At 40.4% G+C, this 21,325-nt stretch overlaps 1 protein-coding gene across 3 annotated transcripts in view; it reads right to left on the bottom strand.

The window, feature by feature from the left end:
• mettl15 (methyltransferase 15, mitochondrial 12S rRNA N4-cytidine) overlaps nucleotides 1-21,325 on the bottom strand; it is a 45,148-nt gene that overhangs the window by 2,753 nt on the left and 21,070 nt on the right. For all 3 annotated transcript variants that reach the window (XM_085759090.1, XM_085759107.1, XM_085759098.1), the window contains exons 3-5: nucleotides 18,440-18,576; nucleotides 5,933-6,124; nucleotides 4,078-4,256 (exon numbers count right to left, since the gene is read on the bottom strand). In XM_085759090.1, coding sequence (XP_085615216.1) covers nucleotides 4,078-4,256; nucleotides 5,933-6,124; nucleotides 18,440-18,576 — 508 coding nt within the window. The remainder of the gene's footprint in view (nucleotides 1-4,077; nucleotides 4,257-5,932; nucleotides 6,125-18,439; nucleotides 18,577-21,325) is intronic.

Raw genomic sequence — 21,325 nt, 5'->3', positions numbered from 1 at the left:
CAGTGAAACTGACATTTAATAATAATATTAACGCCTGACTAGCCAAACAAGCCAAGTATTGTCTTGACATGGGCAAAGACATAACGGATCAGTGTTTAGTTTAGTTTAGTTTAATCACCAAGATCATCGTCCATCAGCCTCCAACCACTCATGTTCAAGAGAGAGAAACAGGAGAATAAAAGACGACTCTCAATGAAAACACAGACTGAGTCGCCTTTGACTTGCAGACATAGACGACTGGTTCATACTGTTAATACAAGAGGAGTCGTTAAATGAAGTAGAAAGAAAATAAAGAGGAGGAGATGAACTGACGAGGAGAGATAGAGCACGGAAAGCGAAGCCTGTGGAAAAATATACTATATAAAGCAGTGGAGAGTGAGCTGCAGCAGGACTCAGCAGCAGGTCCATCAGAGGCTCTGCTCAGAGCAGATGGAGGGTGAACATGGTGTTGATATGGCTATAAAATATCGAGGTAAATGCCTCCTATGATCTGTCAGTTCACCGAACGCCAAGTTCAAGTGAAATCTTACTGAGCACAAAACATCATTAGTTTAAAAAAAGCAACAAAAAAAGACTTTTTCTTTGTTATTTTCTATCTGTAAAGGGTGATTTTTTTAAATTCTCTTCCCCGTCCTTTTGTTTTAAATCTCCCTTTTTGCACGCAGATCAATCTCATGCAAAACCTTTCATATCTCCTCCAGTTATTTGGATGATTCTCCATTAAAATGCATGTACAACAAAGAGGCAGGTGTTCATACCTGCAGACATGCAGAACACTTCCGTTCCCTGTGTATTTACAGACTGAGCATGTTTAAAAAAAACAAAACAAACATGCAGTGTGTTGAATGCTTCTGTGCACTTACAAGATGAGGAAATATTACACCTATATTTACACACGCGGGGTCCAGGCTTAACTGATTCATTACCATCGCTCTGAAGACAGAGAGAATAATTAAGACACGTATATAGACCTAAAGAGAAACTGCAATAAATAGAGAAGTGAGTGATGTGGCATTTCTCTCCTCCTGCACTAAACAGCCCAAAGTGTGACTCACTCTGCAATCAATACAATGCCTGCACAGCAAGGACCAGCCCTGGCCAGCCTCACCAAGCCATGTGCTCTCTCTAATTCATCTTTCAAAGGTCCTACAGACACATCCACGGAGAGAAGCCGATATCAAGATGTGTACGTAGAGGGGGAGATGGGGTGGTTGAGAAGGAACCACCAACTTTGTGATTGTATTAAACAGGACAAAATACAGAATTTACATTACAAAGCTCTTGTTGTACTGTCATGTCTTATCTTACACTGCTACATTTGATGTTCGTGGCGCACATCTACAAAGGCACAAACACAACTACACTCCACAAGAGGCTATTAGGACGACAGCGTTTGATGCCTCAGTGTTACTGGCTAAACAAAAAGCTTGAGTTTATCAGAATTAAACAGTGCTGCCGGGAAAAATAAACGGACACAACTTTGTTTTTCTGTAGTGCAACTCATGAAATGATGTGTTTTTCAATTTGAGCCATTAAATTAAACACTGAGTAATTTATCTGTTTTGTCACAACACAAAGCTGCACAGTGTAATTCACATCAAGTACGACCTGATGAAACAGGTACAGTAGCATTAAAAGCTTGGTGAAGTAGCTGGTCGGGAACCCCCCGGGGGGTCGCGAGTTGATTTCCAGAAATCAAATAACATTTAAATGATTATAGATACTGAATGTTAGCTGTAATTGTTAAAGGGACAACGAGGAGTTTGTATTTGGTTATAAAAGAGTCTCATATTAATGTGGATGAATCTACATTACCCACTTGCTAACGGGTCCATTTTCGTTTTGTCTTTATCGTCATTTTGATATTATTATAATTTAGTGGTCGACTCGCCCAGCATTTCCTAGTTTCGGTTTCGCGGACGCTGCCCGGCGGGTCATGGGAATAACGCCACCGAATCGCCATTTATGGTCGAAACTACGACAGTATCTGATCGTCTTCCAACCTCCGACTTTCATTCTTGATCAATGAAAACATTCTTGGCAAATGTTTTCCCTTTCGTCCGTCTTGCGCCGGTCCAAGAATTTCACCGTGTGCGCGGAGGCTCATGGGAAATGTAGTGTGAAAACACTTTGCTTTCCAAAACTCCTCGTTGTCCCTTTAAAAATATAGAAGTAGTAGTTAAAATTAAAAATAAATGTCCCTCCCTTATTTTTAGATGCCTACAGATCAAGTCTATTGGGAAGATGATCTCAGAGTGGCCGTCTTTAAAATTTAATCATCTCATTAGGAGAAATTAACGCTGACACATAGTAATTCCCAAAATGTGAATTTGCACAGCAACAATGTTCACAATGTTTACTCAGTACTACGATTTATGATTTGCACATGACAGCAGCAACGTTCACTCATAAGTTACATGGATATTACTTTGACTGAGGTATTCTGCTTGTATCTTCTTTATCTAGCTGTAAAATCGCTTCCTTGTTGTAAGGCTGCTCTGTTCGGTTTCGAGCTTTGTGCACACGTCACCTCCGGGGATAGGGGTAGTGGTCGGTCAATGGCACCGTTATTTTGGGGGTTGAGGGCTGAGAAGTTTGGGAACCCCTGAACTACACCAACTGGTAACATGTACTCTGACTGGGAGAACGCTGGGGCCACTATCAATTAATCATGAAGGGAAAAAGGTCAAAAATCCAAACTCTGTAGAGAGACGGAGCTGCAACAGCAGAGCACACGTCCAAACTTCTCTGCAGCAGTTCACCAACATCAGGTGCAGCAGCTGCGTTTCCTGGTGTAACCTTCCCCAGCAGCAATACCACAGTACTACGCCGACATTTTACAGCCTTTCCATGTTGGCGAGTGAACACTGGGGCTGAGTGCAAATTGCATCCTAGAGAATGATCCAATATCAACAGAAATTCTCGGGATACTGGGCTTGTATACCGGATAAACAGTGGAAGAAAACTCTGCCAAGTTTACATAAATCCCCGCTGAAGACACAAGAACATGACAATAGAAGTTGTTGGAAGACGAGACGGAGGAAGATTTGGAATTCATGCACGAAACAAAACAGCTCTCATCTATGTAGATAAATCTTTGTATAGTTGTTGTATAAATAAAATATATACACACAATATTTGCTGTGCATTGAGTAATAATATAACTCCAAATAAAGCCTCTTTTTCCCCCATGGGATCATGATTTTTTCCCTGTGACTCTATTTTTCCTGTCAGCATCACTTTCACAATTGGTCACAGAGCCACACCTGGAACTTTCTTAAATCAAGACCTCTTGGGTGGCTCCGAATAAACATCGGTGGTGACTTGCTTTGCGCTTCAAAAAGGATCAAACAGCTGCTCTTACTCACACCTGTTCTCCCATGGTGACACTGACGCACATACTGCTCTGTGCAATAACTATTAAAATGACATCTCACTCGTTCAGAAGCTCAAATCTGGAGGCACAAGGCTAAAAAAAAAACAAAACAAAACAAAACAAAACAAAAAAACAATCACTGAAGACAAACAATGTAATCCCGCCTTTATGCACGAGCGCGTCGTGTATGAGCGCATGTGGGTGTTTTCATTTGTGTCAGGTGTGTGTGCATATTTGAGAGCAGAGAGACGGAGGGGAGGGCTGAGACGGGGGGGAGAAAGAAAGAAAGAAAGAAAGAAAGAAAGAAAGAAAGAAAGAAAGAAAGAAAGAAATCCAAACCGTAATGAGGAAGGAGAGAGAAAGAGAGACAAAGAGGGAGAGACGGGCTATTGTGTTTGTGTTCAAGGCATTAGCACCACTCTGTCTGTGTCTCATCTTTATCTCGGAGAGAGGAAGATGTGAAAGACAAAGCTCCCAAAACAAGAGGCACAGAAGAGAAGAGGATGATGATGACTGAGATCACGGTCCACGTAATTTTCTGAGACAAACACGTCACATGTGGGGGGGAAAGAGAGATAGAGAGAAAGAGAAAGAGAAAGAGAGGGAGAGAAAGAGCCTTAATAAGTCCACTCGTGTTTTATTTTCCCCTCACAGCCTCCTGAATGCTGCGGGGAATTAATCAGGGTAGTGTGTGTAGCTACCTGCCACCACGCTGGCCAGCTGCTGCGTCCGGGTGATGGGGTTGACACGGCGTGCCTCCACAATGGCTGAAGCTATTTTCCTGGCGTGTCTCTCCTCCCCGTACGCGGCGAGGATGGATGCGAGAGCCTGTTGATCTAAGGTATTCACAACGTCAGCAGCGCAGGGCATGTCGAGGTACCTACGCACAAAGGAGAAGCCCAATTAAGCCGCTTGACGTCATGTCCTTGCTGACAGCGGCGAATCCTGACAACTCTGAGATACAGCTTGAAAAACCTTTACGGCTGACAGTTATGAATAGACTGATTGTGAGGGAATGAAAAGAGAAATGCATCTTGTGCAGTAGCTTGTAAAGAGGGTGGAGGGAGTGGGGGGGGGGGGGGGTATCTTAGTTGGTTTCCCTTTGCTGAGATTTGGTAGCAACCTGCAGCCTCTGTGTTAGATGTCACCAGATGCTGCACAGCGAAATAAAAAAGCAAAAGCAAAGAGAAAAATGTATATAAAGCCTACGAGGCCTGTAGTGTTTCTGGCAGCCCCGCTGAGGCTACTCTCCATTTTTAATAGCTGCACTTTGACATTACTGCTCCAGTGAGTACCGGAGCAATTTCAAGGCATCGGTGACCGACCTCTTCCAAATTATTTATGAGGAAACTGAACTCATGTGTTCTGGAAAATCAGATCGATTCATCAGCCTGTGACTACGTTTACACGTGTCCGGCTATTTTCATAAACGGACATTTCACCCTCTGCGTTTACAAAAATAACTGTGTGTACAGTACACCAGTCCGTTTTCAGAAAAGTTTTGGTTTACACTAACCCGTGTATATACAGGATGCCGTCAAGAGCATTTACCCACAGGTTTTTAGAGGTTTATCACCGGCTTGTTAAATTAGTTTTAGGAGATAAATGTTGGTCTCATTGATGAAATCTAACAAGTGTGGCAGTAGCATTAGTTGAATTTTGAATGAAAAGTGAAGCTTCATGTTCGTATTGGACAGAAGAGCGTTGCCTCGGGGATAAATAAATAAATGTTTTACAACAGGGTTCCTACAGCTTAAGCCAACTTAAATTTAAGACTTTTTAAGACGTTTTTTAATGCCACTTGAAATTAAATGTAAGACCAACTTCACAATAAACACAAATGCGAAAACAAAACAAAAACGTCACCACATCTATTACATAGGGTTAGGGACAATTTTACCCACTTTCCTATGTGGTCCAAGGTAAAGTGACTGCTACATGAATGATTGGGGGAAAAAAAAAACTGACTCGGGAGCTGGTGGCGGTAAGAAATTTAGCGTTGACGGCCGCCACTAACTTCTCTATGTCAGAATGTTACCAATTATTTTGAGATTTGAGACTAATTATAATCATAAAATCCCACTTACCAAGTGTTAACCTTTTTAAGACGTTTGAAAAATTGATTTAAGACATTTTAATGCCAATTAAGGCCTTGTTTTTAGATTAATGAATTCAATGCCTTTTAAGACTTTTTAAGGATCCGTAAGAACCCTGTTCAATGAACCGATCAGTCTGCATTAAATTTTATTTTATCTTAGTAAGTTATATAAAATGGTTACGGTACACGGCAAAGATACTTCACTACTCTAAACTGTCTTTGGTTATGGTTAGACGTCAGGGTCTGATGTCGGCGACCGAAAACTCAGTTTTTCTCTGTTTACATGCAAAGGTGCAAACTGAGTTTTCCAAAATCTCCACTCTGGCCGGAGTTTTTAGAAAGAATTGTTTTCAGATGCGAATGCTCGGCTTGCGTCTAAACGAAGGGTGCAAACGATGGTTAATGTCTCCGTTTTTAAAAATAACCGCGCACGTATAAACCGGGCCTGTGTGTCTTACCTCTCTCCGTCCATCCTCATGTCCAGCGGTCCGTCTTTGCTGATGCAGAAGCCTCTCTCCGCCTGATCCATCTGCATGGAGGAGCAGCCGGCGTCCAACAGGACAGCATCAATGCCGCCTGGATGAACGTTCATGTTAGACAGCAGGGCCTCCAGCTCGCTGAACCGACCGAGCAGCGGCTTCACACGGCCACTGGAGGAAAGATTTATAATGGGAGAAGCACAATTAGACATTTTGAATATCAGTGCATATGGCAAAGACTGCTGTCAAAACACTGGCTTTGTATTGGTGGAAGTGGAAAAAGAAATGCTTGATTGCTTCGCTGATACCCAGCGTTTTCAAAAGAACAGTAAAACTTCATTGTCACTCAGTTCATTGACAATAATACCGTCAGGAGGTGGGAAGAATGAGATTTGAAACTAATAAAAAAAAAGAGAATACAGAAAGAATATATCACTGTGTGGGTGCAAACTGGATGCCTTCATCACTGCTCTCTTAGTTAATCATTTGAATAAGTTACATCTTAATACAATAAACTGGTGGCTCGCTAACAGCAAAGCAATATTAAAGAAGACAAAGGAGGAATGAAAACGCACAATAATGTGATAATATACAGAAAACAGAGGAAACTGCTCGAATAGAAGTGCACGGATGAAAGGGTTAAAAAAAAGTATTACAAATAAATTACTTATTAAAAGTATATTCTAAATTATATTCTAAAGATATTATAGATTTTAGTTGTCACCACAAAAAGGCATGTTGACCTTTAAGAATTTGACAAAATGCCTTTATAGATATTGTAGAGAACAGGAGGTATTTATAATATTGTATTGAATTTTGCCCATATTTAACACATTTAAAGATGATAAATGTCCCAGTGTGGTGGCTGTGGCTACGTAAAGAACTACTCATTGATCAACATCAAACAGATGGGAGTTATATTGTTTAGTGGTTTCAGGAATTTAAACACTTAATCACAGCTTGCCAGTTTGCTTGAGTTTGTGTATTAAAGAAAAAAATTAAATAACTGTGACTTTAAGAGTCAAACAAGTAGATCTCTGTGTCATCGGCATAAAGAGGACCAAAAAAACAACAACTTTACATTAAGTTAGCAAATCGTTAACACAAAGAAAGACTTGATGTGGACCAAGCGCGACTTCCTGAGCTACACCAATATCTTTTTTGTAAAGATGAAGATAACACAATAAACTATGATATATGCATAAACATAATGTTACAATACAGGATTAGGATTATTTTTCTGATCAAATAAAGTTACTATTTTATATTATTATTTAATATATTTATTTATTTAATAATTTTGAAAGTTCAGATTTAAAAAAAAAATCTCTTTTGTTTTCTATGCATTCAATTTGTCCTAAGAAATGTTAGTACATCCAAAGCACCATGTGTTTCTATTTTTTTAAATTTATTTATAAGCATAACATTGTTTTTGGTAATCATTTTAAGTCATATTGATTCATTTTCGTCCGTATGTTTTTTTGTGTGTGTTTTTAAATTTCAGTGTGTAACTCTTTATCAATGTGCACTTCTTTAGGTCACAAACAATGATGAGCATGTCTGACGTTGGTCGTCATGTCATCCCTGTCCTGTAGGACACGCATTGTCGCATCTCATTAAATTTAAGAAAGGACTTAGAGAAGGATGTGTCGCTACTCGCTCCCCATAGAAAATGAGTGGGAGCTGGCAAACACATCCACACCTGAGCACAGCCGCACAGTGACACAGTCTGGTTTCCTCTACAGCAGTTTTCGTGCATTAGGTGCTGTGCTCAAGGGCACCTTACTCTCTGCTACGAGACAAAGGAAACAAGGAGGCAGGAAGCAGGAAGCAGGAAGCAGTGCTCTTTCACGTTCTCTAATCTTTAGGTCATAGCTGCTGCTGCTGCTGCTGCTGCTGCTGCTGCTGCTGCTGCTGCTGCTGCTGCTGCATGGGAATGATAAGTTAAGTCTGCTTTTCAATGCCTATAGAGTACAGACTATTTTCCATACGTACATACACTGTAGAGAAGCAACACCCACACTCACCATCTGACAAGTCAAGGCAGTTTTAAGCTGAACTGTTCAAGGGGAGATCAGATATTGAGCTCAGTGAAAACCAACAATGTCTTCTTGAGTCACCCTTCAAACAATCAACGTATTTTCTTTGGAATCCAACTAAACGCCTTTGCGAGCCTATTGAGATCCTTCCTCGCCTCTGACACAGCTGCGTGCTTGGTCACTTCCTCATGCACGAGCGGTGAGAACCTCCAGCCGCATTCATGCATTTTTCATGTGACCTTTTAACATTGTGTGAACAAAGATGATGGTAGAAGAAAGCAACAGGAGTTAGCATCTATACATTAGAAGCAAAAGGTCTTTCAGCAGCCTTTGGTTTGGGACCTTGATATAAAAATCTGCTTCTAGTGAAGTTATGAATTCTCAAACAAAACTGGAAAAAAAAAACACATCTGAATTTCATGTCTAAATATCAAACAACTCTTGATTTACATAATGGACGCACTGCAAAAGCTTTGCAGCGCAAGTTGACCACACCCTCACTGTCGGAGAAAAATATTTGAAGGTCTAACTGTGCGTTCACACCAAACGCGATGGAGGCGATGAACGCCACAAGCTTCTATTCAAAATCAATGTCAGTGCGACACAATAAAGAGTCCATCGCCTCGTCGCGTGACACTTTAAAGGACAATTCCAGGCGAATTCAACTCGGGGGTGTATTTTCCTATCATTTTAGGTCTAAAAGAATGAATCTGAAGATTTTCAGTTTAATCGCTCCTGTTTTGCGGTAGTTGTGTCTGTCCGTGCATCGCCACGGCAGCAATGAATGGGAGTGGATGTAAGTTCCGCTGTTTAGACTGTTTCCAGCCCTCAAAGCCGCAATTTTTTTTCACAGACAGCGTCAGATGGCGACTCAAACATGCACCCAGAAGTTTATTTACTTCAAGCAAGCCGGCATGTTTGTAAAACTAGATCTAATTCAAAGTCTCCCGGAGTCTCGCGCGAGCCCCAGGTGCCGTGCGCGGTGTGTTCAGGAGCAGTGGGAAAAGCTACCGTTTGTGTCATAAACACAGGAATATCAACTCTTGACTTGCTTCAAGTAAAAAAAAATTCTCTGCGCATCTTTGAGTCGCCACCTGACGCTGTCTGTGGAAAAAAATGTAGACTTGAAGCAAGTAAAGAGTTGATATTCCTGTGTTTATGACACAAGCGGTAGCTCCCACTGCGCCTGAACACACCAGCACTGCAACTTCGGGCTCGCGCGAGACTCCGGGAGACTTTGAATTAGATCTAGTTTTACAAACATGTCGGCTTGCTTGAAGTAAATAAACTTCTCGGTGCATGTTTGAGTAGCCATCTGACGCTGTCTGTGGAAAAAAATTGCGGCTTTGAGGGATGTAAACAGCCTAAACAGCGGAACTTACATCCACTCCCATTCATTGCTGCCGTGGCGATGCGGGGACAGACGCAACTACCGCAAAACAGGAGACATTAAACTGAAAATCTTCAGATTCATTCTTTTAGACCTAAAATGATAGGAAAATACACCTGAGTTGAATTCGCCTGGAATTGTCCTTTAAGTTGAAAAATGTTAAACTTTTCAAGCGACATCGTGTGACGCTGTGCCGCGACATCCAATCAGCGTTGATATCCAACCATGTCACCGACGTAATGATGGCAGACGCACATTTCAAAAACATGGAGAAGAAGATTATTGTGGCTGTGTGCGCTTTCACGGAGCTCTATGACACAACGACGTACTTTTACCGCGATCGCAATAAAAAACATTAACACAGACCAACGGCGTTTGGGTTTCCGATCCAAATCGGACGTCCACAACAGGTAAAGTGCAGGTTGTTAACTCAGCCATGGTTGACGAGAGAAAAAAAATAGCAGGAGGTGAAGAAAATAGCGGGAAGTGGGTTGCATCATCGCACGATTGAAGCAATGACGCAATGGACAAATGTGATCAACGCCTCCATCGCGTTTGGTGTGACCGCATAGTAAATGTGTGTGTCGAAAAGATAACTCATCCTCTAGCCAACAGTAAATGATGGCATATACAGTATATTACCTTCAAGTCTTCACGTTTATCTAAGTTGCAGTTCTGTTTATGCCCTATGGACGTTATTTATGATGGACTGGGTTAACCGTTTGGAGGAGAGCGGCAACATTAACGAAGGGAATGGAAATGTTTGCAGAGTACGCTATGTCTTAATACCACAACATCATGACAGGATCAAAAACATCTATTCGTCATTCACCAAATTCACATTATATATATCCCTGTTTATCCAGAATAATAACAAATATTCATTATTTGTGTGAGACATTTCATTATAATTTGGTGTTTGACGCCTTGAGTGATGGATAAAAAGTGTTTCCTGCACTCACTGTGACCTTGACCTTCCACCTTTGACCACCAAAGTCTAATCGGTTTGCCCTTTAGTATGGGGCGGACACTTGTGCAAAATTTGAAGGGATTCCCTCGAAAGGCTCTGGAGATATTGAGTTCACAAGGCCAAAACTACCGTCGACCTTTGACCCCCAAAAATCTATTCAGTTCATCCTTGAGTCTAAGTGAATGTTTGAGCCAAATATAAATCAGCTCTGTCTAAGCGTCACTGAGATAGACAGGTGGACGACCTGAAAACAACCTCCCTGCTGCTCTGTCGTCAGCACAGAGTCACAAAAACACAATAAACAAGTATAAAACCCATGACAACAGCATAACTGCTCTGCTCTCTAGTCGCCATTTTAACCAATCAGCATTTGTATTATGGCAAAATATAAATTTCTTACTCATTTTCTTATCAATGGCACAAACAGCTTCAGTAGGAAAACACTGTGTCAATGTTTTTTTTTAATGAACATTTGTTGGATCTGGCTCGCTGAGATGATCTGATGCTCCTCATCCTGTGAAAATAAAGAGTCTCTGCTCTTGAATGTATCCGATGCCCTTTTAAATACGTCATTAAATCTGATGTCTCACCCAATCTTTCAATCAAACCTGTGCACATGGATTGAGTCACTTCTCTCAACACATGAACCTCCATCTGGAGTAGAAGACTTGTTGATTTTTATAAGATAAAGCACAATGGCCGCTCGCTGCCCATCACACAAACTACCACTAATTATCCATCCATCCATCCATCTTGGCTCTGCTCTCCCCGCACACAAGGTAATCTCAGTCCAGACTCGTCTCATCTGTGGTTGTCCGATGGAGGAACAAGCTACTGATTTCTATCAGCGCAGGGGCGTCCCCCTCTGTCTTCAAGGATCTCTTGAAGACTCCCGTCCTCTAAAGGGCAACTCCCTCCCCACCAGAGGCGATTGCAATATATGGCGATATCAGCTGATTTGTTTGCATTTCATTGACTAAAAATGCGTCAGAACATCTTCAACTCGTTCAGAATCAGCTATTTATCGCAGATTTTCTTATCATACATTTCTGTAGCGTCTGTTGGAGCTCAGCATCCATGGACTTTAATTGGGCGCCATAGAAGAGTTTTTTTTACTGCATCGAAACTCGACAGTAACTGGATAAATGCTGTGATTTTATCAGCGTCTCTGTGAACGAATGGGGCAGTGGGCGGGGCCTGGACGCTTGGAGGATCTGTCTAAAGGCTGAATCCCCTTTTTGATTGACAGTGATTTTAAAACAAACACCGGCACCGGAGGATTGTCGAATTCAGTCCCAGTGTGGATTTTGCAAGTGATGAGACGAGCAGCAGTTCACTTCTTGGTATTTGCTTGCTGATGTAGCCCATTTCCATTTTACATAACATATACTGTAAATAAAACAAAATTATAGCATTTCCTCATTTTGGTTTAACATAATTCTCACATTTCGTTGTTTAAAGCAGAAGTAAGTGGTCCGGTCGTTTTCGCTAATGCTGCGTTCCAGGCAGGCTTTTGAAATCGTAAATTACAGCTTCAAGTCACAACTTACGACTTTGTAGCGTTCCAGGCAACCCACTCGTGTTTTTCCGACCTGTTTTACCGGTGAAAGTCACTATAACGGCCACTCGTAACTTCCGACCCGTGAACTCGTACCAGATCGAACTGGTACGACTTCACAGGTCGGAAAAATACGAGTTTCCTTGAACGCACCATAACAGTCCTCGTCCCTACGTCGCCACATTCACGGCGTCCCTTGGCTGCACACACAGCCCTGCATGCCGTTCTCTCTCCTCATTGGATAAAAACTGTAGGATACGATAAATGTTTTCTCCTCGGCTCAGAGCAGAGCAGAGTGACTGACAGACTCGTGTTTCGGTCCAAACACTCTATGTAAGTGATTGCTGTCGGAAGATACAACTATTTAAGACTTATATTAACACAAATATATCACTTACTTCTGCTTTAAGTAGTTTTGCTAGTTTGTTCATTCGTTCATACTGTAGGGCCCTATGATTTCCGCGATCACTGAATCGCGGACAGAATCGTGAAATTGGCCAATTAAAACGGAATCTATTTTTAACACATATCGTGGAATTTGACATAATTTGACTGAAATGTGGAAGTGGAACATATGCAATGACCACATATCGTCCAAAAGCCATGTGAAAAACAAGGAAATTATCTTTTAAACTAATATAACTTACCGTATTTTACTGGAAACAATGTAAAGCTCATAAGCATTAATATTTTGTTGGTACTTGAAGTACTTGAAGGTGCTTAAGTTATGGAGGAAAAGTGTTGTTTGTTTCCTCAATAAATTCAAAGTAATTTCCATTTAATTTGTGTACATTTTAACATTAAAAACATGCTCTTTTTTGGTAGTAAAATAAGAGTAAAGGGTAAAAATGGAATTCCCAAAAATTAAAATGGAATTTGGGAATTTTATATGGCCTAATACTGTAGGCTAGGTCAAGGGTGGGGGATAAATAAATAGACACATTTTACGATGTATAGGCTGAAAATGAGCTTCCCCTCTTTGAAAGACCAGCAGCAGCCACTATTGCTTGTTACAGCCTTACAGTGTCTGATGAACATTTGGCGCACTTCCTTGTACAATCTCCCTGTACTTATAAAATACTGTAGATGTAACACATCATAATCACACCTCCAGCAGTAATTTGCTTTATCAGCCAAAACAGCACATGTGCACAAACCAATTCCAGTCCCGAGGTATTTCACTTGTTTCCTGCCACCTACTGACATAATAAAGGCACAACATGAGGTGAGATGAACAAGGTGCGAGCTAACCTGAAAACAAAAATGAAGAAAGGCTCTCCAAAAAAAAAAAAAAAAGTTTTTATGAAGTGACCAATCAAAACAATAAGACAAAACATGCCAGAAACCTGATTCTGGGTTTTGTCTTCTACAGTAAAATCATATTTGTATCCACTCAATGAAATTAGTAAAAATGTGTCGTAGCGATGTCAAATTTCAGTCCCTATCGTGCTAATCGAAAGGCTTGTAATCAAATGCAACTCTATTATATCTGAATATCTTACACAAATTACTTAATTAAAATTCTGAAGTGTGTGTCTGCCCACACACAGGTGATGGACGCACCTTCCTCTACACACTGCGCCTTCTTCTACAACATGTTTTTATAAGCCACTGAAGGATTTAAAAATATGCAAAACAGTTACATAACATTTCTAAATTATTAACTTCTTTATGTGGCTTAGACACAGAGTTGGAGATATAAATGCCTTATGTAAGGTCTTATATTATTAAAGAGGACAAGTTTCAGTGGTGTATGTGCTGAGGTCCAAATGTGGGCTCATAATTGCTTAAGAGATCTGCACTATTTATAGTTGTAGCACCCCACAACATTGACATCATGCAAATGTTTCTTATTCTAGCGTCTACTAGATCAAGTGTGATTTTCCCTGAAGCCACAGAGAGACAGCTTGAATCACGGATCTTTGCTGGTGACAAAGATCACGAGTCAGAGCTGGTGACACTAGTGAAAGGACACGATCAAGAAAATTACTCATAAGATCAACATGTAATATTCTTTTAGTGCAGAAGCCGTACGCTAGGTTAAACAAAAAGTTATGAGTTGAAATTAAGTCAGATTGAAATTTGAATCGGCAATATCAGTCATTGATCCACCAGATTATGTAACTATTTGACATTACTTAACTACTTTTATTAACATGAGTTGGAAACTTTTTGAATTAAATATATGATGTTTGATTTTGGCACTAGTGCGATATTTGTGGTTTCCTGCAAAACGTCTCAACCTCTGAATAAAATACCATGAAATTCATGTTTTCCTCAGGATGAACTGTAAAAACTTCAGCAGTATTGTACCTTAACTTCTCATGTAGCATCATCAAAGGGTCCAAAATTAAACAGATTGATAAAAATGTGCTTGGTTTATGAACATGTGCCACCAAAAAGAACAGGTTCATGTAGAAATTTATGCAAATTTTACCAAATTTTTGCATCAAGAAAAAGGAAATTGCGCGTCAACATTCAACACTGTATAAAAGTGAGTCGCCTCTAAATTCCCCTTAAAAGTCTCATTTAGATATTGTGATGTTTCAGTCATCTCTTTTGGGCTAAATCTATGTAAATTGACTTCATTTGTGCAGAACTTTTCTTTTTCAGTAAGCACTCTTATTTACTCTGGTTCTGTCTATGACAAAAAAAATGATCTGTTGTTCTGCAGACACACACGGATGGCTAGAAATGTATCAACAATTGTCAGATACCCTGTGGCTATTCAATGGTGCACAAAATTCCCCACAACAGTCTTTTTGAGACTACAGGCTTCTTTGAACCTGCCAAAACACTTAACAGATTAAATTACAATGAGTTCATGAACACGACGATTTTTACAGTTTGTGTATCTTTGTGAAACAATTAAGACGATTTCGACAAAAAATGCAAAACACTACTTCACTTATTATAAATTCTTGGCGCTTTCAGCCAAAGATTGTTTGTTTTTTTGTTCAATATTTTTTGCATAAAACATAAAATTGAGCTGCACCTTTATATTTCCACACAAACCTTTCCCTCACTAAATATGTCCTTGCCTTCACTCCTTGTTCCTGTCCATCGTGAATAAGGGTACACTCAGTGAGGACATCAAGAACCTTCACAGCAGTCTCAGTTTGAGTGCACGCTCATTCAACACGATGCTGCCTCTTCACATACGAGGCCTGAAATATTCCCATGTGTTGACCTGCTCAGTTCCTTTACCTGCGTCACTGAAGCCTAAGACAAGATGCTGATTGATTGCTTTCAGCAAGGGAGCGGTGATGAAAATATCTACAGTCCAGAGAAGAAAAAAAAGAAAAAAAAAAGGCGGGTACAAGCACAGAACAAACACACACACAGGTTCGTCTTCATAATGCTTTTTGCTCAGAGTTTTAATTCGTGCCACCTCAGTTGACGTAAGAGAGGCTATAAAAAAAAGAAAAAGCCCCTCTGTGACTTATTTACCATTAAAGTTACAGGAAAACGGTGTATTTGTGACTAACGGCGAGCTTTCTCGTAAGAAAAGTCACCAATAACGGTTAAATTGCTTCCCTGCTGCTCCCTATACGCCTGAATTTTACCTTCATTTCCAGGTTCAAAAAGCTCGTTTCCGGAGGAGTTAGGAAAACGTTGTGGCACAGATCAGGAGCGTTTCTAAAAATGGAAATCGACACTTCCATGGATGTTGTCTGTGATGTGTGATTGATTGATTGAGGTTATTAATCAGCTGCTTAGAGAGGACGGACCGGGCTGCTTGTGTGTCGTACTGAACAACATTATTAAGCAGAAATGGTAATAAGATTATTAATAAAGCATTTTCTAGCTGTTATAAAATAATTCTCTACTTCCTCTTCCTGTCATATTTACACACATACAGAGAAAAATACAGTTATTCTATTGTTATTATAGTTAACTACTCAGACCATAAAACTGTATTTGAATAACTTATCCTACCTACCTATACATATTCTCAGGTAGATTTGTTTGTTTGTTGTTTTTGTTTGTGTTGCGTCCACACCAGAGACCGAATCTCACTCAAATACCACAGTCAACAACAATCAGCACGGTGTTTTGGTGTGTACTGTACCTCTACCTGGGAGTTGTGTACTCTCTTGTTGGATGAGGCTGCGTTCAGATCAACTTCAGTCACGCATGAACAAATGCAAGACTGTTGTTTATTTGAATGTTGATCAAGCAGTGGATACTCACATAGAGAAGTCTGCAGGGTTGTCGTGCAAAGATTGTTGAACCATGGTTGATCACTTTTGCTGCCATGCATCGTTATTTAGCATGAAGCCACGTTGGCAAATCATATTTAAAGGGATAGTTCAACATTTTGGCAAACTGGCCCATTGCCATAATCCCTATAGTCTTAGCATAGCAGTAGGTTTGTTACCTTTAATTGTTGGTGCAAGCTGTTTTTAGAACGGCGGAGCAGAGCCGCGAGCTGCTCAGAGCTACGCTACAGAGGCTCATGGGATTTCTTGGTTTCCCTCATCAAATACACAATCCAACAACTCCAAAACGCTCTGGTGGACAAGTTGTGACCTGCACATTCACCACGCTATGAGATAATAACACAACGTTACCAGACAGAGTTGTTTTAGAGGGAAATTCATGCAAAACCGCTGATGCGCGTTCCCGTTGGGGGCAGTTTTTCAACAAGCAGTCTCTGTATTTACCTCTAAAACAACTCCGTTTGGTAACGTTCTGTTATTATCTCATAGCGTGGTGAATGTGCAGGTCACAACTTGTCCACCAGAGCGTTTTGGAGTTGTTGGATTGTGTATTTGATGAGTCTGATGAGGGAAACCAAGAAATCTCATGAGCCTCCGTAGCGTAGCTCTGAGCAGCTCGCGGTTCTGCTCCGCCGTTCTAAAAATAGCTTGCACCAACAATTAAAGGTAACGAACCTACTGGTATGACTATAGCGATTATGGCAATGGGCCAATTTGCCAAAATGGATTCCTGAATAACATGAATGTTGGATTTTCATAGTTTACATAAGTTGGGAAATCCTGTCTGAGTATTACAAAGCCTAAAGAAAGAGAAATTACTATTATCATTTAAACTACTAAAACATTTTAAATAAGCCAAATAAATAGAACAAATGTGTAGAGGTAAATCATAACTCGACGTCTCAGATGCTGATGAAATCTCATATTGTATTACTGTGTGTGTGTGTGTGTGAGCCCCATATGCACACATGTAAATCCAATGTTTGCCTGTATTGGCTTTTCAGTGACGCTTGCTGCCTTTTCAGATTTATAAACGTTTATTGTGGGCACAACTGCTGCAGTGCTTCAAGTGCTGGGAAGTCATAGCAACAACAAGAATGGTAAAAAAAAAAAAGAAGAAGAAGAAGCCGACAACAGCAAAGACTCAACACGCCGGCAGACAAATCCCATTGAAAACACGGGTGAATATCATTCAGGGTTATTTTCATTAGCTAATCATTTTAAATAAAAAAAGGGACACGCAAAAAAAACTGAACAGAAATTGTACCGAGATTCACACCGAAGCTCAACAGTTTGCTCTGAGGTTGTACTTTCCTCCAGACATGGGAGTACAGCGAGGAGAGAAAATCCTCTAACCCTGTTGTGTGGATGCACTGCGTAGGAAGCCGGGGTCTTTTACTCAGGCTTCCAATAATATTGGTTAATTGCTAGATTTCTCTAGCTTCTCTCAACTTGCATCACGAGTAGGCGTGGAAGAGTTTACAGCAGGGGTATATTGCTGCTGACAGAATACAGTGTTCTCATTCTCTCTCTCCCTTAATTGTCATTCCCTGCTCACAGGCACATTTCTCTGGCAGATTCCCTTGAGAGAGGTTTCCCCAGAATCTACGTAAAAGGATTCCTTCCCACGCCATGGTCTTAGGAACATCTCATTTTCATCCTCCTGCGCCTTTTGCTCATGCACACACATACTCCCTCTCACCCTGGCATTGTGTCCTCGTGTCTCCCTGTTCTCTCACGCTCATGTTTTCATTTCCTTCTCTCTCTCTCTGTCTGCCTCTCTCTCTCTCTCTCTTTCTCTTAACTTTTCTGGGCTTTTCTCTCCACCCCCCCCTCCCCTCCTCATATCTTATAGATCCTCCGTGGGAGGCAGCATCTCCCTCACACTGCAGGCGTGGGCCCTTACTCTGACAAATGACATGCGGAGCCCACCAGCTTTGCGTGGGGGGGAGAGAGAGAAAAGCTTTAAGTTAAGAAGGAGGAATGGATTTGATTGGACGGAGAAACTCAGGGGCTGTATCTTTGGCGAGCAGCATTTGATCGGGCTCAGGCAAAAGGAGTGAGAGGAACACAGGGAGAAAGTGCAATACTACATCGCACCTTCAGTATGTTTTCAGAAATAATGACCACAAACCAAACACACTGCTGCAACAGTTCCAGGCTGTCAACTGTGGCAGTAAAAAAAAAAAAAAAGAAAAACTTGCGGCGAAAACATTGACCATGATATAGAATAAACATTTGTCTGGATGGCTTCTAGCTTTAACTTCTGTTTTGCTTCAGCTCATCTTTTTCAATAAAGCACTTACGAGTGTTCCTTGGCTAACTGCTCGGCCAGAGAAAACGCCGTGGGATCTCGGTCCAAGGCCAGGACTGTAACTTCAGGGACTGTGTTCAGAATCGCTTTGGTGTGACCACCACCTCCAAATGTCATGTCCAGGACCACCTACATGCGAGAAGGCAAGAAAACAACACGTTTATCTCACAACAGAGCAGAACTAAACATGATTCATCATCATCACGTTCTTTATGTTTCATTCACAGCGTTACATGTGTCATTTTTAACCTGAAAAAGCTGAAACTAGTTTTAAACTGAGGAGTTTTAGGTTGATTTCATCATCATATGTTGAACTGATACAAATCCAAGTATAAATGTTGCATGTTTTCAGTTTTCTTTCGAGCTTTATTTACATTTTCCTGCCTATAGGTGCCTTGTCAATTGCTTCCAACCTAAAGCAATAAGTAGATACATAATTCATTATCTGGTGTGATAATAAAATTGATTTCCACCTCACATTGCAATCTGCTGAATCTGCTTCACTGAGAAAAAAAAAAGTGTTAAAGTTAAAGACCCTCTACAGTATGAATTCTTCTGTGTTATTTTGTTCTGCCCTTAAAATTTTTAAGAGACTGTGACATGTTAAAATTTTAATGTGGCAGCAATTTCATCTGGGAAAAATCCCACTGACACAAGATAAACAATGAAGCCTTAAATTACCTATGATGTCTCGCAAGTTCTGGCCAATGTCAGTTATTTCCTGTGATTTATTTTGGAAGTGCCACAGTAACTAAAACATATTTATTCTCCCCTTCAGTGAACCTCGCTCCAGCTCCCCCACGGCCCTGCATGGATAAGCAGCAGCAGTACAACAAAGTCTTTAACAAATATATAACAAAGTATCTCACACGATTAGCTGTGTGATCAAACAGTTTCAAGGCGTTAACAAGTGAATATTTCCCGTCTCTATTTCCCTCCATCCTTCTATAATCGGTTGAACCTGGATTGAGGTTTTTAGTCTCAACTTTTCCGACCAATAAAACTTGTCCCAATTAATTACGTCAAAGTGATAATTATGTGACTGATCAATCGATTCCCCCCGCTGGGCTTAATCTACAGATCTGAACGAGTCTCATCTCATGATCAATTCAATTGAGGATTCATGCTCTAAACAGTCAGCTCACTTGACACCGGTACTATTTATACACCTAAGAAGGTCTTCAATAACGCTGTTAACCAAAAGTATTGGACAAGCATCGTATGAAAACGCATCTAATCACTTTATTTTACATTTTAGAAACCACCCAGTTATCTAGAAATAAAACCAAAACAGACATCAGGATATTGTAGAAAGAGTGGTACAAGTAAATGTGGCAATAACACCTCTTCACAGACGTAAAAATTAAAAAACTACAATGTAAGGCAGCCATAAGAGAGGTGTTAGGAAGATAAAAACAAAAAATCTATAGGAAAGAAATTCCCTTTAGAAAAATAACATTGATTCACATGGTTGTTCTGCATTTGGCTTAAAAGAAAGAAGTCCTGACAGAGAAAACTGTGACTATTATAAACCTTTAATTGCTCCGGTGCAAAACATTTCATTAATTTACCCCCAAACAAAAGCAACAATGCCACTGAATATATCTCCGTCAGTAACTTTTCATTTGCCTTGAAGAAGACGCACGCATCAGTAATCAGGTTTAAAGTCTTATTCAAGTCAAAAATGTATAAACACGTGTTAGTATCTACTTCAGGATATTCTCATATGTGCATGTCAGCGTTACAGTGTGCAAGCATTTAACTGTGAAACACAATTTATGAATGTTGTCATGAGGGGCAGGGAGTGGGAATCTTTTATCAAGCAAATGTCCAATACCTGCCAACAACTCTGCAGCATCTTTGCTGTTAGTCATGTAGCTGTTAACTCAGCTGTATCCATGGCACAAGACTTGCAATGCAGAAAACATCTCTTGTCCAGGCATATTTCCTTATATACCTACTGTATTTCCTGACTACCACTGCTTCAAAATAAAAAATAAAAAAAATCCAGCCCTGCAATGACAGAACAGTCTGAGATTGTTTGAATAACTGGCTGGATCATGCTTTACTTTTTCTTATTCTTTCTTTCTTTTTTTCTTTTTTCATTTTTTACATTTCTGCTCAGTGATTTATTATAATGTCAGCAAATGGTAGGGAACAGATGTAAAATGACACAAAAGGAAATGCCAGCTATTCCCCACAAAAACATTAAACCTGTCGATCGATAGTGACGTTGAAGGTGGGGTGTGTGCGTGCATGTGTGAGGGAAGAAGTGATCAATGGCGGTTCCCTCTCCTTTCCAGCGCACAGCAGCAGATGGGGAGGGGGTGTGGGCTAGTGGGATGAGTCACACGCATAATGAACTTGCCTGTTGTGCTATTCAATACAAAAAAAGGAAAACGAAAACAGAAACACAAACAACAAAGTAGGCTGGCTTTTATCGAAACAGTCGACACAAGCAAACCAGGAGACAACTGGTCCTCTAACTGGAGGAGTGTGCGACACTTGTCACAACAATATTTTTTGTCACATCCTGAGGAAGCTTTGGCTAAAAGAACAAAAGGTAAAAATAAAAAAAAATAAAAAAAATAAGCCTATTTATTGCTCTGGTGCAAATGACAGAACAGGCTGCAAGCAGATGCTCAATATTCTTAGAGGTGGTTGTTAGAAATATAAATATTGTATATTTATTCACATTTGTATCACTGCTGCACTGAGCACAGTCACTATCCATCTTTATGAGGTTTAAAACAAGTTCCTCCCCCCTTTACTCACACACATGCACACACAGAGACACACACACACACACAGCAGATAAACTAAGCTAAAAAATTAAGTGCATGCAACCCAAAATTGAGAATGGGTGTTTGTGTTTACA

Source organism: Trachurus japonicus, chromosome 3, assembly GCF_045865225.1.
Source record: "Trachurus japonicus isolate A0001 chromosome 3, Traja_1.0".
NCBI classification, from domain to species: Eukaryota; Metazoa; Chordata; class Actinopteri; order Carangiformes; family Carangidae; genus Trachurus; species Trachurus japonicus.
The sequence above is the reverse complement of the archived record's forward strand: the minus strand, read 5'-3'. Positions and strand labels throughout refer to the sequence as shown.